The sequence below is a fragment of the Thunnus albacares genome, chromosome 3, assembly GCF_914725855.1.
Source record: "Thunnus albacares chromosome 3, fThuAlb1.1, whole genome shotgun sequence".
Lineage (NCBI taxonomy): Eukaryota > Metazoa > Chordata > Actinopteri > Scombriformes > Scombridae > Thunnus > Thunnus albacares.
This window is the reverse complement of record NC_058108.1, coordinates 8,456,003-8,470,681: the sequence shown is the minus strand read 5'-3', so window position 1 is coordinate 8,470,681 and position 14,679 is coordinate 8,456,003. Positions and strand designations below refer to the sequence as shown.

The 14,679-nt window shown below is 42.1% G+C and overlaps 2 protein-coding genes across 5 annotated transcripts in view; both read right to left on the bottom strand.

Annotated features, from left to right (window-relative positions):
• Positions 1–7,349, bottom strand: part of cnnm2b (cyclin and CBS domain divalent metal cation transport mediator 2b) — a 43,144-nt gene extending 35,795 nt beyond the window's left edge. For 3 of the 4 annotated variants that reach the window (XM_044346153.1, XM_044346154.1, XM_044346155.1), the window contains exon 1: positions 4,778–7,349. In XM_044346153.1, the coding sequence (XP_044202088.1) occupies positions 4,778–6,275 (1,498 nt within the window). In that variant the 5' untranslated portion in view covers positions 6,276–7,349. Of the gene's footprint in view, positions 1–3,514; positions 3,935–4,777 lie in introns of those variants that run through there. The other variant, XM_044346156.1, reaches the window with a different exon arrangement.
• A 63-nt stretch (positions 7,350–7,412) lies between these two features.
• as3mt (arsenite methyltransferase) lies at positions 7,413–14,627 on the bottom strand. Its single transcript, XM_044346177.1, has 11 exons — positions 14,441–14,627; positions 14,070–14,118; positions 13,722–13,849; positions 13,462–13,612; positions 11,662–11,798; positions 11,484–11,553; positions 11,303–11,384; positions 11,092–11,223; positions 9,197–9,336; positions 8,996–9,118; positions 7,413–8,028 (listed from the first exon to the last, which is right to left on the bottom strand). The coding sequence occupies exons 1-11, from the start codon at positions 14,455–14,457 to the stop codon at positions 7,921–7,923; spliced, it is 1,137 nt and encodes a 378-aa protein (XP_044202112.1). The 5' UTR covers positions 14,458–14,627; the 3' UTR covers positions 7,413–7,920.
• Positions 14,628–14,679: the final 52 nt, after the last annotated feature.

Here is a 14,679-nt window from a genome sequence, read left to right as displayed (position 1 = left end):
GTCAGTATTTTAACATGGTCAACAGGGGAGAAAAAAAAAAAAAAAGAGTTTCACTTTTAGACAAAGTACTGAGCAGAGAGAGCGTGAAGGCTGTTGAATCTGAATTAAGCATAGATTGGCCTATATTGCAGCAATCGGGGAACTAGTTCAAGACGTGCCAGACCTCATGTAGGCTCTTTTTCACTGGGGATCTCACTCTATAACAGTGAAGCATATATAGCCTGGGCTGTGAAACACAAGCTGAATGTAAGACAACATGAAAGACTGAAATTTTGGTTTCGGATATTCAACCGTTTTTTTCTCATAAAGGAGTACACCAGTGAAGGAGCACAAACACAGCACAACTAAAACTGGGAGCTTTAAGCGAGTGTTCTGGGCAATTGCCATAAGGGCACAATAGATCGTAGACGTGTCATAACACTGTGAATATTAAACAGTATTTATAGCACTGATAAGCAGAGTAAGAAAATCAATGTACACCAAGTTTACATGTTAGAGATAAGAACTGAGTGTTAGTGTCAGTGTGTCCGAAGCTCCGATGCAGGGAGATCGTGTGGGAAAGGTTGTCCTTGCCAGTCCTCTTCTGGTGTGCCACATTCAAGTTAAACAAGTGGCTTGCCCTCCCCAGGGGCAGAAAGCACAGTGTGGTGGAGAAGAATAACCTGTGTATAACCTGATTTCAGCTCCACAAACATCCATACCGAAGGATCCCTTCCTCCTCTCTCCCCCAATGCTGGTAACACCGCATGTGAGTGACTAAGTGCCTGACTTTCACTTTCAGGAATATCACACATAACTTGAAGTCAGAGGGGCAGCTAAATTCCTGTTTCTGACTCAGCTACATGGTCGGGTCCCAAATGACACACACTGACCCACTCATTAACCGGTAAACCTGCAGCTTGACAAGCAGCCTCTGGATGACAGTAATTGTTGCAATCGCAGACCAAAAGCAATTAATGAAGGGGTCAGAAATTTCCAGAAAGGTGTCTCTCTCAATTTAAAAGCTCCCGAATGAATCTGACTGTAACCCCTGACCTAGGGCCTGGGTTGAGCCGGGTAAAACAGACGCATGAGCACACTGTCGGGATCAAGATCTGTACTAATAACTTTATTATTTTTTTGTTATTCATGTTATCTTTTCTTTTACAGTAGCTCTAGATTGTTAAACCAAAAGTAAGCCTCAATAAATGGAAGAAAGAGTATTACAGAGAGTTATGTAATGTCGTTAAGTTCAGAATATAAGCATAGAAGCATCTCCTACAAACTCACAACTGTCCCGAAAGTTCAGATCCAACGCAAAGCAACACCTTTAAGCAGCCCGGCTGCTCCGTCACAATCTCTAATATGAGCGTGTTGTGGGTTTTTTGTAGCAGACTTCAGACGACTATGCAGCTCCACAAGCGGCATCAAATTAATTAACAATGACTTATAATACAAAGCACTTTGAACTGAGTGTGCGCTGAGAACAGAGCCAGATTGACGGGAAACTTTGACCCCGCAGCCCTCCCTACAACAGTTGCTTATGACTTCCATGAGAGGCTGAAGGCGAATTCCCTCTGGCGCAGGGCCAGCCGCAGACACGCTCTGCTTCAGCCACTACACACGTCAGAACTGGACCTATATGATGAAGTGCACCGGTAACATGATGTGAGCGTGTTGTTTAGTGGAAGGTAAGTCACAAAATACCAATAACTTGAGTAAACAGATACACCTGAGCCCACATTAGACATTTTGAAAATTTGAGATGTCAGTTGATTTTAACTTGGAGCCCGTGTTACAGTCTCTGTAGATTTTAAATGAACCATGTGTCAGATAAAATTGATATGGAAAAAAATAAAGGAGTGAAGTAAAAAGTAAAAAATCTGATATCATTATAGAACATTATTATTGAACAATAAACTGTATAGGCCTATCTGCTAACACGTGCAAAATAACACTCATTGTTAACAATTTCAAACACAAAACAAGCCACAAAGACATTGAAGGAAAAATTCACCGCTGTGAAAATGATGATTTCTTAAAACTACGTCACCTATGAAGTAGAAATGTGCAAATATTTTTGAAATTAGTGCCCTATGACTAGAAAAAACTTAGAAAAAGGCTGTAGATTCCCCATATCGCTCTTAAGGGGGAATCCTACAACAACCAGAATGCATTGTGCACATCTCCTCCAATGAGCTTCCAGTGAGCAACTCATGCTATGTTTACGACAAATTGAGAAGCGTTATATATCTTTATTGAGGTTTATTTACTTCCAGACTCTGTTGCATCTGATACGGATATTCTAAAGTATTAGTAGTAGTATGATATTTTAGTGTCTGCTTTGCTCTATTGCTGGCGTAACGTGGTAGACGAGTGTTTTTGGAGACTCACATTTTACCATCGTTGAAGGCATCACTACTAAAAGTGAGGAAACAGTGTGTATTCCACTAGATGACGCGTATTGCGTCACTTTTGCCAGCAAATGAGCATGGAGCTCTGGGTGCAGGCAACGTGGAGGGAAGTTAAACATTGTTCATTTGAATATATTCTGCCCATATTGTGATGATACTGTTACACTGACTTCATCCTGAAGACTCGACTTAAGTAAATATCAAAAGCAGGTACGTGGTTAGCAAGTGTTTTGGGTGCAGAAGAGGAGATGTGACTCTATGCATCAGGGACACATGCACTCCAAACCATAACTAGAACAGGTCTTGGTGTTTTGTGGTTTAAACAAATGGTAAAGATGCAGTAGACTGTGACTGGTCACTGATCCTGCATCAGCTAATCAATTTTAGCTTCTAAAATCACAGATCTTACCTTATCTTGGAATGAATATTCATTGCAAGTTTCTGCGAAAGCTGTTGTCTTTGTGTGACTGCACTGAAGATAATTTTGCATTCTGTGGCTTCTGATTTTTAGTTGTTGGATGTCTATTGACCTCTATTTTTGATTTTCACCAAATTTTCATGCAATTTTTACTTTAGTGCTTTACACTTAAACTCACAGGTACACACATATTCATCAAACAGTTGTAATACTTGAGAAAGAACATCTCAACCATCAGATGTTCATAGTCAGCTTTAACACAATAGACTGGTGTGATAACAACTGAGATGAGAGATACCGCAGGGTCATAATCTGTAATAATGTTACTGTAATACTGTAGCACAACATGGGATAGTGCCACACTGCAACAAATCATCAGTTGTACTTGCTTTGCTCAGGAAACAAGCTCAAGGGAATTAAAGTATGTTTTCTGCTGCTAGTGCATGTCTGTAAATAGTCAGCTTTGATGAAAACAAACAAACCCCCCCCCCCCCCAACTAGTATATTATGTAATGCTAATTTGGCATGGAGAGCTACACCTAATTTCGGGTAATGGAGCTCGGAGCTCAATGATTTGTTCTGTTTTTCTTTCCCAATTAATCCTCTTAAAGCAAAGTGAATATTCTAATGAGCACACAATGCATCAATCAGGGTCCCCCCCCACCCCCCCACATTTGAAATATTTGTAAATCAGTTGCTGACCAGGTGTGCCCGTGTATCACTGGGTCACTCCTATAGCTGCGGATTTGGGGATAAATAAAGTACAGACTTACCAAATCTTCAAACACTGCCAGGAATAACTTAGTCAGAGGCCACAACAGAGAGGTGGGTGGCTATGCAAAACATCAGGTAAACTGTGGGTGAGGTAAACATCTTTCTCAAACGTCATGCGCATACACACACACACACACACACACATACACAACACATGGGGGGCTCGAGGGTGTTAGAGGCTGTTATTCATTATCCACACGACTGCATTCCAGGGCTGGACAAAAGGAGTTATCGCCACCATCACTCAGAGGCAAGCACAAGAGAGGTAGAGAGGGATTTAAGCAGGTTCTCAAACAAGATGCCCCCACCTGATAACCTTAGCACTGCTGTTGCACCATTCCCACATGTCCTAATGCATTCACAAATCAGAGAGAGAGAGGGGGGGGGGGGGGGGGGGGGGGTGAAGGGAGGGAGGGAGGGGAAAGAGTAAGAAAGGTTGAGAGGAGGAAAGCAAGACAGAGAGCAGGAGGAGAGAGAGAGAGAGAGAGAGAGAGAGAGAGAGACCGTGTGAACATTAACACTGAATGGAAGCGATGGAGAAAGATAACGAAGCCGCCGCCTCCTCCTCCCCTTTACAGGAAGTAACCAGTGAGGCTGTGGCAAGTGCACCTCACTAGTGATGTGGCTGCTCTGTGAGGCGGGCCAGATAAGAAGTGCCAAAACAACCCCATCCTCCTCCTCCTCCTCCTCCTCCTCCTTCAGTACCTGGAATTTCTTGTGAAATCTTGATGAAGACAAGAATTGTCTTCCTGCATTTATTCCTGAAAATCAGGTTCTAAACATTTTGAAATTCACCCCAAAAAACTTGACCTTTCAGGGGGTCAGAGCAGCACAGCCAATTCAGTGCAGTAATGAAGGGACAAGCTGTGACTCCCACCATCTGAAATGTACTATTACACAGCTCACCTGTGTCCTCCCTCCCTCATCCAATAGGAGGAGGGAGGGAGGACAGGTGAAGGGTCAACCTGCTTGTGCAATGGTCACTAAAGGGTCAAGAGAGATTTAAACTTAAAATGAAGAAGCTATCTAACACCTTTATCTATAGTGTGCTTTTTCATTTCAGAATAGCAGATAAAGTCATGTCTAGGTGTCGAGGGTTGGTGTGAGTGTACTGGTGAACTGCAAGACAAAAACTTTTCACACGTATAGTTAATATATGAGAAATGATCAGAAGTCTGTCTGACTGTCTCACCTTTTTTAAACTCCTCCAGCATTGCGTCCAGCTTGGTGTCATTGAACACAAAATGCAACGGGTGGCTGTAAAACTTTGTGATAGTTTTAAGCGGGGTGCAATCATCCGGGTCCACAAACGCCAGGTCCTTGACGAAGAGCTGATCCACTATGTTGGACCTCTCGCCCTCGAAGACCGGGATGCGCGTGTAGCCGCTCTTCATGATCTCAGACATGGTGTTGAAGTCGAGGGTGGCATCCCCGGGGATCATGAAGCAATCTCTGAGCGGCGTCATCACGTCCTCCACGGTCTTAGTCCTGAGCTCCAGCGCGCCCTGGATGATGTTCAGCTCCTCCTTCACCAGGTCGTTGTAGGGGTCCGTGACGCGCAGCATCTCCAGAAGCTTCTCCCGGTTGTACACGGTTCCTATCTCCTGTCCGAGCAGGTAGTCCAGCAGCTTGCTCACCGGGTAGGAAGCAGGAAAGGTGAGCAGCATGAAGAACTTGGTGAGGAATATGGTGTTGGCGCCGACTGCGAGGCCGTGTCTGGAGCAGATGGCCTGGGGCACGATTTCCCCAAAAATCACTATTCCAATGGTGGACATGACCACCGCAATCAACCCCGACCCGGCTATATCATCCAGCAGGATGGTCAGCGTGGTGTTCACCAGCACGTTCCCGAGCAGAAGCGAGCACAGTAAGTAATTCCCTTGGCTCCGGACCGGCTCTATTTTTTTGGCGTAATTCTTCTCCCTTTCCGTGCCGCAGTTCTGGACTATCTGGAGCTCCATGGGGTCCAGAGCCATGAGCCCCAGGTTCAACCCACTGAACATACCCGACAGGCACAGCAGCATGGAGATGAAGATGACCTGGAGCCAGAAAGGCAGCAGAAACTTCTTCTCCTCCACCACTATCACGTTGGTGTCATCCCCGTCGTGGTAGATCCAGGTGTTCTCCGTCCACGGGTCGTGCATCCCGGCCACGGCCGGTGTGGAGGTGGCGATGCAGAGGTAATACGCTTTACTCCTCTCCGTCTTTCGCAGAGGTTTGACCTCGATTTCAACTATTCCGGACGTCTTTCGATTCAGGATGATGTTGGGCAATATAATTATATCCGAAGTCCTAATACCGCAGGGATGCAAGCCGGACGAGTCCTCTTGGCTCTGGTTATCCCCCGAGGAGCTGTCAAGGCTCCCTACCGCCCGGCTCCGCTCATGTTCCGTAAAAGCAATTTTGGACCAGGTCTCGTTGTTGATGTTCTGCCCGTACACCCTTAATTTCACCCGGGAGCGCTCGCTCACCCGCAGGTAGCCCCTATCCATGAAGGAAATGTCGTCCGTGTCCTCCAGCCGGAGCCCAATGATGACGGTCTCCTCGGACCCGTCCTTGCCACTTGTCGGGGTGACACAACAGCCGGTGACAGTTAAGAAAATCATCGCCAAAGCTCGGACCCGGTTAAGTGACGCCATTTTTGCAGCGGTGGGTGCTTGGGATAACGGCTCTGCCATATTGATAACCATTGGCAACCAACCTCCTGAATGAAAAGGGCTTTTAAAAATCAGAGCCAGTCGGAGTCCGCCTTCATCTCCGCCGAGGGTTGCCGTGACTCGTGCATCGGGACCTGCTCGTTCCCACTACGTGTCCGACACTGATGACTCGCGAGCGCAGGCTTATGGGCCAACTCGTGCCTCCCCTGATGTCCCCGAGACAGGCGACGGCGGCGACCAATCAGAAGGCCCCGTTGACCAGGGGGCGGGGCGTCCGCAGCCTCCTTGGCGAATCAAATTCCAAAACAAGTGCACAAGTGCACCTCATGTTAAGAGACAGACAGAACTCTACTCGTGACTTTTTTTTAAACATATATCCAACTGCAGGAGATAATAACCACTGTACATGATGAAAATGTGCTTGTTAGGATGTAACATATCCATAGGAATGGACACAGTAACGTGAATACCTGCACAATATGATGCAATGCAATTAGGGCTGCAACTAGATTACTGTCATTATTGATAAATGCATCGATTCTTTTTCAATTAATCGTTAAAATGTCAGAAACAAATTACAAAAAAAGCTCAAAGCTCTAGGCAACGCCCTAATATTATACATACTGTCCAATAGCCCAAACGCCAAATATGTTGAATTTAGATGTGATAAATCAGAGAAAAGTAGCAATTTCTCACATTTGAGAAGCTGGAACCACATAATGTTTGGCACCTTAAGTTGATAGATTGCTTAACAATTCATAAAATGTTGCTAATCAATTTTGACAATCAGATAATTGATTGTTGAAGCTGTAACTAAAATAAATCTCATCATATAATGTTAAATTTACCTTGAGACTGTCAGAGGTGTTGATTCAACTACATCATTTTCTGCCTTTATGTTCTTTACTTTTTGTATCTTGTATTTATATTTTTTTGCATTACAATTCATATTGGATCATGCAGATGTACCTGTATCCCCTAGCAATAACTCAAAACTATATACTCTATAGTGTACAGTTAAAAAATGGGTGGGGTGGACTTAACTAAACCTTTTTTGTTTTGTGGAGTTTTCTGACATCATGTAACTCCAAATATAGCTCCACTCATCTTCAACCAGATCAGAGATCTGTTTGGGTGTACAAGGTCTTAAAAAGCACAGAACCCCTGATATACAGTATGATCAACAATATTTATTGTCCTGTAACAGAAATTAACACCATAATTAATAATGCTAATATTAATTAGAACACATTATGTAAAAACCTATCAATAAACTACCTAAATAAGTGTTAAATTAGAGGTATTACAACAGAGGTAGTGTCATTTCTTAGGCAAAGATGGCACAGTCATGATGAAGGTGTGAAAAAAACAGGTATGAAATTCAGATATCTACTATTGTAGAAATGTAAATGCAAATGAAAAAAAGCATTATAAAATGAAGGCACCACATTATTTTACAGTTTCTAATACTGCTCAAGATTGTTTTTAAAATTATGAATTTTGGGTATTTGGTTTTTGCCTTGATACAAAGCTGTCATTCTGTTTATGAAACATAATTATGACAATAAATTATATGCTTATCTTATTAAGGTAAGGAATAATTTCCACTGTTAAAATCTTAGGTCATTTTAACTACTGTTATGATAATGTTATGATGCTCTCTGCTCTCTTCCCACCATCACTTGCAGCAGGCAACAGACTGTGTGCTGCAGCATCCCCCTGTGGCTGAACCTGGACTTTCTTTATCCAGCTGCAAGACCAGCTCGAAAGGATCCACGCTGCCTGCCTGTATGAACAGTTAAACAAAGTAGAAGTCATTGGGAGTTTACTGTTTCATATTATATAATTCCACTGTTTCATCAAAGAAATGATCAGGAATGGGGAAAAAAAAAGATTAATGTGGGATTCATAGATTAAAAACAGATATGTTCTTTCTCTTTTTCTTATTTTCTGGCAGTAAAAACCAATGATTATTCTGAAAATTCTGTAGAGAAGAAGCTGATATCAATTGAGTTCATCAGTGTACGTTTATTCCTGATGTATGGCTCAGAATCTCTTTTATCAGACACTGGTTGTTCATTAAATCAGGATTTTACAGTAGCTGTGCTTTCAAGAACAAGACCAAAGGCTTTTTATTACCATTATCACCCACTAGCTGTGTTGATTAGAGAAAAAGTACCTCGACCTGATTTCACTTCAGAGGGGCAGTCCAAAGGTTGAACCATTGGACAGACCACTCAGATTACTCATGTACTCCACAAATCTAAATGGAAATCCCTCAACAACTAAATGAAAAGTGTCATCGGTGATTTAAGTGTTAGGGTACTCATTGAAAAATGTATAGTGGTGTTTGTAGATGTGTGTGTGCACAGATTGACCATGAGAGCTGATAAGATGGCATTCCTTTAGCTGAGAAGAGAACATTCCTTCCTGTTCAAGGTTCCCCAGCATGACTCCACAGTCTGGTTATGACTCCAAGACAGCTGCTTGACCTTGTGCTTGCGAATGTGTGCATGTGTATGTTTGAGTGGGTATGTGGGTGTGTGCGTGAGAATGTGCGGCATGCTTTCTAGTACACACATGCGTGTGTGATTATGTGCACAGTTAAGACAGTGGGGCTCTCTGGGTGTGTCACATATTTCAAATGGACAACACAAACATACTGACCTCTAGTGCTCAAAGAGAAATCAGACAGAAACATTTTGACATCCTTGAATTTAGATGGAGATTGAGAGGATGGCTGTGACACTGACCTTAGGTTTGACTCCACAGGGCCCACAGGGGCCTCCCGGTGGCTGGAAAGTGAAGTCTTCTGCGAATCTGGAATGGGTCAGGATGCTGGCCACCTCTCCATCCACCTCCACCACTTCTTCGGCCTGTACAATACACCCACACCTGACATAATTTGCTTTCAGTGCATGTGCAGAAGAGATTTAACAGATGGTGCTACAGACCTTGAAGGTGTACTGACAGTCAAACTGGAAGCTGTCCTCTACCCCTGTAATGCTCCCATTATATATAACCTGACAGGGCTTGGTGCTGCCCTTAGGGAGCTTAAACAGGCGGTACGTGGCAGAGACAAACTTGAAGTCACCTGTATTATCAGAACAGGTAAAAGAGAATCAATAACTGCATCAGAATCATAAACCTGAAATACATAAATCTATGTGTTACTGATACATTAATTGAACAATGAACTAATGATCCTTAGTCAGCATTGTACCAACGCAATTATCAGTTAGCGATAATGGTTTAGTAGAAGCCAGTTTAATGTATATAAACTTATGTTAAACATTAAACAGAGCTGTACAGCATGTCAAATCTAACCCTAGCTTTGTAAATCTAAATAATAAAAACATAAATCTATCTATCTACACCACAATGAGAATCAATAATTAAAAAATAAACAATTACGGTTTTAGTGTTCACATCACTCACACTAGAAATATGAAGAAAACAATATGAAGTTAATTTAAAAATAATAAGCATGGATATAAAATCCGGTGTCAATGTAAAACACTGTCACACAATGCAAAAAACAACAAAAAATAGTGTAGCTGGTCAAAGCCACTGTGACAATGTTAAAAAACTGCAAATGTGGGCTCAGGTAAATCTCTAAAATCGAATAAAATAGTAGTGGCATTTATAGATTTTTCTATTAGAGTTTGGCAGTTGTGTTCAAAACTGTTTGACAACCACTGACACACGCATTGTATCATTTTCTGTTATAACAAAACCATACAGTACAGTTACTAACTTCTAGAGTCGTCTACTGTTGACAGTGTATATTGTATGGTATTAACATCATATTCTTCTGAGTAAACATTGTTGTTAAGAAAAACATTATACATGGCCTAATTTGGATCCACAGGAGTAGTAATTCATAGTTACACCGAATTACATGTCACTTAACACCTGCTCAAACCTTAAAGACCCTATATACCCATGGTCCATTCACACAAGTGTTTTTACTTATTAAGGCTAATTAGACAGGTAATAGACCAGTAATAAGGAATAAAGAATATGAGCCCATACAGAGCCTGCACAAGCGGGCAGTCATGAAACAAGCAACAAAAATCAATTTGGACCCTAAACATCCCCTCTTCTCTGAGTATGAACCTCTGCCATCAGGAAGAAGACTCTGTGTGCCAAAGTGCAAATCAAACCGATTGAAGCTATCGTTTGTTCCAGCCTCTGTCAAGCTTCTGAACGTTAATGCTAAATCTTAGTGTAATAGGGCAATGTGCAATAAATACACGAGCGCTTTAGCACTTAACACTTTTGCATTTTAACTCTTACAGTTTGTTTTTAATTGTCAATGTCAAATGTCAGCAACAGACTGAAGGACAGTGCCCAAGACAAATTTCCCCTTGGGGACAATCTACTCTACTCTACTCTAGACCCCTGTGTAGGCATGTACAGACTAGGCTTGACTGACATCTCTCTCACCATCCTGTTAGCTTTGCACCTGTCAGGGCGGGACAACTATTATTCTCATTGGTTCACATAATTCTCCTCCGTCTTCAACCAGAGCAGAAGTCTAATTAGCCAGAATAAGTGGAAACGCCTGTGTAGTTATGCAGAGCCTTTAAAATAATTTTAGTTTAGCCACAATCTAGGCTGACACAATCCAGATATGCATAATCAAGAGAGTTTAGACTTAATCCAGTTAAGTCTTAAACACATTGTAATGCTGGTGCAACAGGATCAATTTCATCAAGCGTAAAAATTAATGCTTGTTAGTGTAACCCGCCCACAACCTACGGAGTAAAAGAATACAACGAAATACGCAGAAACAAGAAAATTGAATGAATAAGTATAATAATATAGAAAGAAACTAGTATCAAACCCAGAATGTCTTGCAGCTCTTTGTTGTCAACAGTGATGACATTGGCTGTAACCAGCCTCGGGGGGCTGAAGCCCACTTCCTCAGCCAATCGCAGCAGATCCTTCCACCAGAGAGCTCCACCAAGACACTCACCTGCCAAGATAAACTACAATGTGATATACTGGCAGGTGTCTGTAAGCTTTTATGGCAGTAGGATATTAATGTGACACACCCCACAGCACTTTGTGATTTTTAATTTCCTCTGTTAGTCTTCCACTGCTGTAGACGTCACTGAAGTACAGCTCACCACCATCCTAACCATCAACAGAGGAGCAGTGTTAAGTAGTGAACATCAATGCGTTTGTCATGTTTTGTGAGATTTGATATGAAAAGCTAAGTGAAAAGCAGTGTACCTTGAGTACATGGTAGGCTTCAGCCAGTACTTGCTTTTTGTCTGGAGAGAGATTCACCACACAGTTGGAACTAAGTGATGACAGGAAGTCATATTTTCAAAACAGTTTCTCTATAATTGAACAGCATTAAAATAAGAAGCAAAGAGAGTGAGAAAGGGACACAAGAGAGACATCTTACATGATGATATCAAATGAGCTCCTTTCCAGACCCGCCTCTGTTAGGGCCTCAATGTAGCCCTGGACGAAACTGACATTGGGCTTCTTGTAGCCAAATTCTTGCATGTGGTAGTCAACGTATTTTCTGGCCACTTCGAGCTAGAGGAGAACACAGACTAGTATGAGGTCTCTGTTTCATTTTCAACAGTCATGTGGTACTACTCGTCAGAAGCTAATAATGTTCGGTTGCACTCATATCCGAATCTGCCATGTTTACAGCAGTAAATGAGTCAAAATAAGTCCTTAAAGGACAGGTTCATGATTTTTCAAGTTTGTCTTAAAACAACAGTCAGGTGCCCAAATGAACATTCAAACAGGTTTTGCTTGCTGTAATCAATCTTCCTGTTCATACTGTCCATTAGAAGATCCCCTCCAAATGCCTTTACAATGTAAGTGATGGGGGGGCAAAATCCACAGTTTATCTGAAGATAATATGAGGTTTCAGCCATCTGAGTTAGTCAAATAAAGTGTGCTGTATATCTTCCAGAGTTACAGACTGAACAGACAGTAAAAAAAAATTCCCTCTTTGGGTCTCGACGGAAAGTGTTTTCCTATTGAGTTGCAGTGGAAGAATAGTTACAAAAAGAGGAAATTTGGCATTAAGACAGTAACTTTGAAAGATACTGACTTGATTTGAGTAATTTGGACAGTTGAAGCTTCATATTATCTTCAGATAAACTTAAATACACTTTAGTATAGACGGAGGGCTCTGGATTTTGTCCCCCATCTCTTACATTGTAAGATCATTATGAAGGGATCTCTTAATGGTCAGTATGAACAAGAGGAATGATTATGGCAAGAAAAAACATTCATTTGGGCTCCTGACTATTGTTCTAAACCAGACTTGAAAAATTGTGAACCTGTCCTTTAAAGACATACTATGCAGGATTTGTCAGTTGCTTTTTTGCAAACACAACATTCACAGTAGGCTCCTCCTCCCCGGCTAAACGACAACAGAATGAGCTGAGAGCAGCGCTGGTCGAACAAGCTACAGAGTGAATGAAGAGAGGGAGTGATGCTAGTGAGAACAAAGCAGTGAATCAGATAAATAAAATGTTATTTTCTGATTGTTTTACGGCAGTTACAGTCTAAAGCACAAATAAACACACTAAAACCTCTGCACAATCCTGCGGGAAGGTGTCATATTGCCGGATTTTGTGTGAATGCAGGGCTGTGGCCTCAATGCTCTGCGTGTGTGTGGCTCACCCTCACCCTCAGTCAAACAGAGACATAGACCTGCAGCTCTTTATACATCCATGACATAGAGACAGAGAGCAGAGGAGAGAGACGGAGAAAGTGATTTAAGCTGGTTGCTGTGCTGTGAGTCTTGACCTCACACCCTGTGCACTGTTATTTGCTGGGGGCTACACACCCACTTCCCAAAGGTTGATGCCCAGAAATGTCCTACACACAGAAAAATAATAAGAAAATAAGAAAATACAGGCAGAGTGCAGGGTGTCTATTGATACAGACACCACCACACCCTTCTAGTGGGTGATATGTGATTTTTTTGTATGACACTATACATTGTTTTTTAGGAAAATCTTGCATGGTATGCCTTTAAGGACTCGTCATTTACTGCTGTGAGAAATTTTGTCTTTCAGAATCCAGAATTGCAGAGTTGTTGCTTACAAGACATTAGTAGCAGTCTTCACTAATGGTTTCAGTTGCTATATTAAGTTTTCCACATAAATATTTAACATGGATCGAGATGTTACTGCAGGCAATCAGTCCACTATACTGTGATGCTGACATACAGTACCTGGTCCTCAGTCATGTCAATGCCGGTGACATGACCATTCTCGCCCACCAGCTGACTCAGCATGTAGCAGTCCCTCCCACTTCCACTGCCCAGGTCCAGTATCCTGCAGCCCTCCAAACACTCCGGCACCACCAGACCACAGCCATAGTACCTGAGGGAGAGCGAAACTCATTGTAAGTATCTCTGCAACAGTACTTTATTTTTTTTATAAGTGTAAGTACATGTGAAGCAACAGCAGAGAGTGCAACAGCCCATTAAACCTGTCAGTGACTTCAGGGTGCACTTTCTTCAGAGCCTGGCGGATGAAGGCAGGGATGCGCTGGGCTGGAGCCACACAGGCGTTGCTCTTCAAGTCTGAGGATTTCTTGAGCACCTTGCCATAATAATCCTGCATGTGCAGGAAAAAAGTTGGCAATAGTTACTCCAGCAGGTTGTCAAAAAATAGTAGATGGTAGGTATTGCATAATTAATCATTACAGACCACTTCTACTCTAACGTTAGCATGAATGAATACCACTGAACAACGAAATAATTAAGTGTTTTAGCTTTTAAAACCCTTGAGCTAGAATGGCAATAGTGTAATGTACATGTGATGCATGTTATCTTACCTTGACGTCCACGTGAATGGTGGTATCAGCGAAGCTTTTAGCAGTACAGCTTTAAAAAAAGAAATTATTATACGTTAACTTCAATTCACACATGCTTAGGAAGTTAGTTAGCTATCTGCTAACTGCTAACATGACTGTTAGCTAGCTGTTAGCTACGGCTAAAAGTTATATGTAGTATTCACCATGTTTAAAGTGTAAGTTATTCATTTGAACGTAATATTGCGTAACTAACGTCACTATGAATTAAGGGCTACGTCTCACGTTAACGTTTAATGGAGGAAACAACAACACGCCACTCGCTGTTTATAATGTTAGCTACGTTACTGTACTAACAAATGGAGACAGGAGGCATGTCAGTAGGTTGTTTTTACCTCTTTTCTTCTGACATTGTCCCGACTGCAAACAAAGTCCACAAACTGTCGAGGAAAGAGCTGTCCAGAGGGTTACTGCCTGCATAAAATGAACATTAGACTGCACATATCGTGCTTCCTGCTCAACAGCAAACCCTGTCCCTCGCTGTCTGGAATCACAGCTGAACTCTGATACAGCATGTCACTTGCATAACATAGGCTACTATGTTGCATGTTATATTTGAAGTTTTGAGAGGTGC

Bases quoted from the DNA above. Each gene is read 5' to 3' on its own strand.
- as3mt (XM_044346177.1), bottom strand. The intron at 11,799-13,461 runs GTACTGTATGTC...GTTCTCCTCTAG, and splicing joins TTGACATGACTGAGGACCAG to CTCGAAGTGGCCAGAAAATA. The intron at 8,029-8,995 runs GTCAGTGTCACA...CTGTTCATACAG, and splicing joins CCTGTGGAGTCAAACCTAAG to GCAGGCAGCGTGGATCCTTT.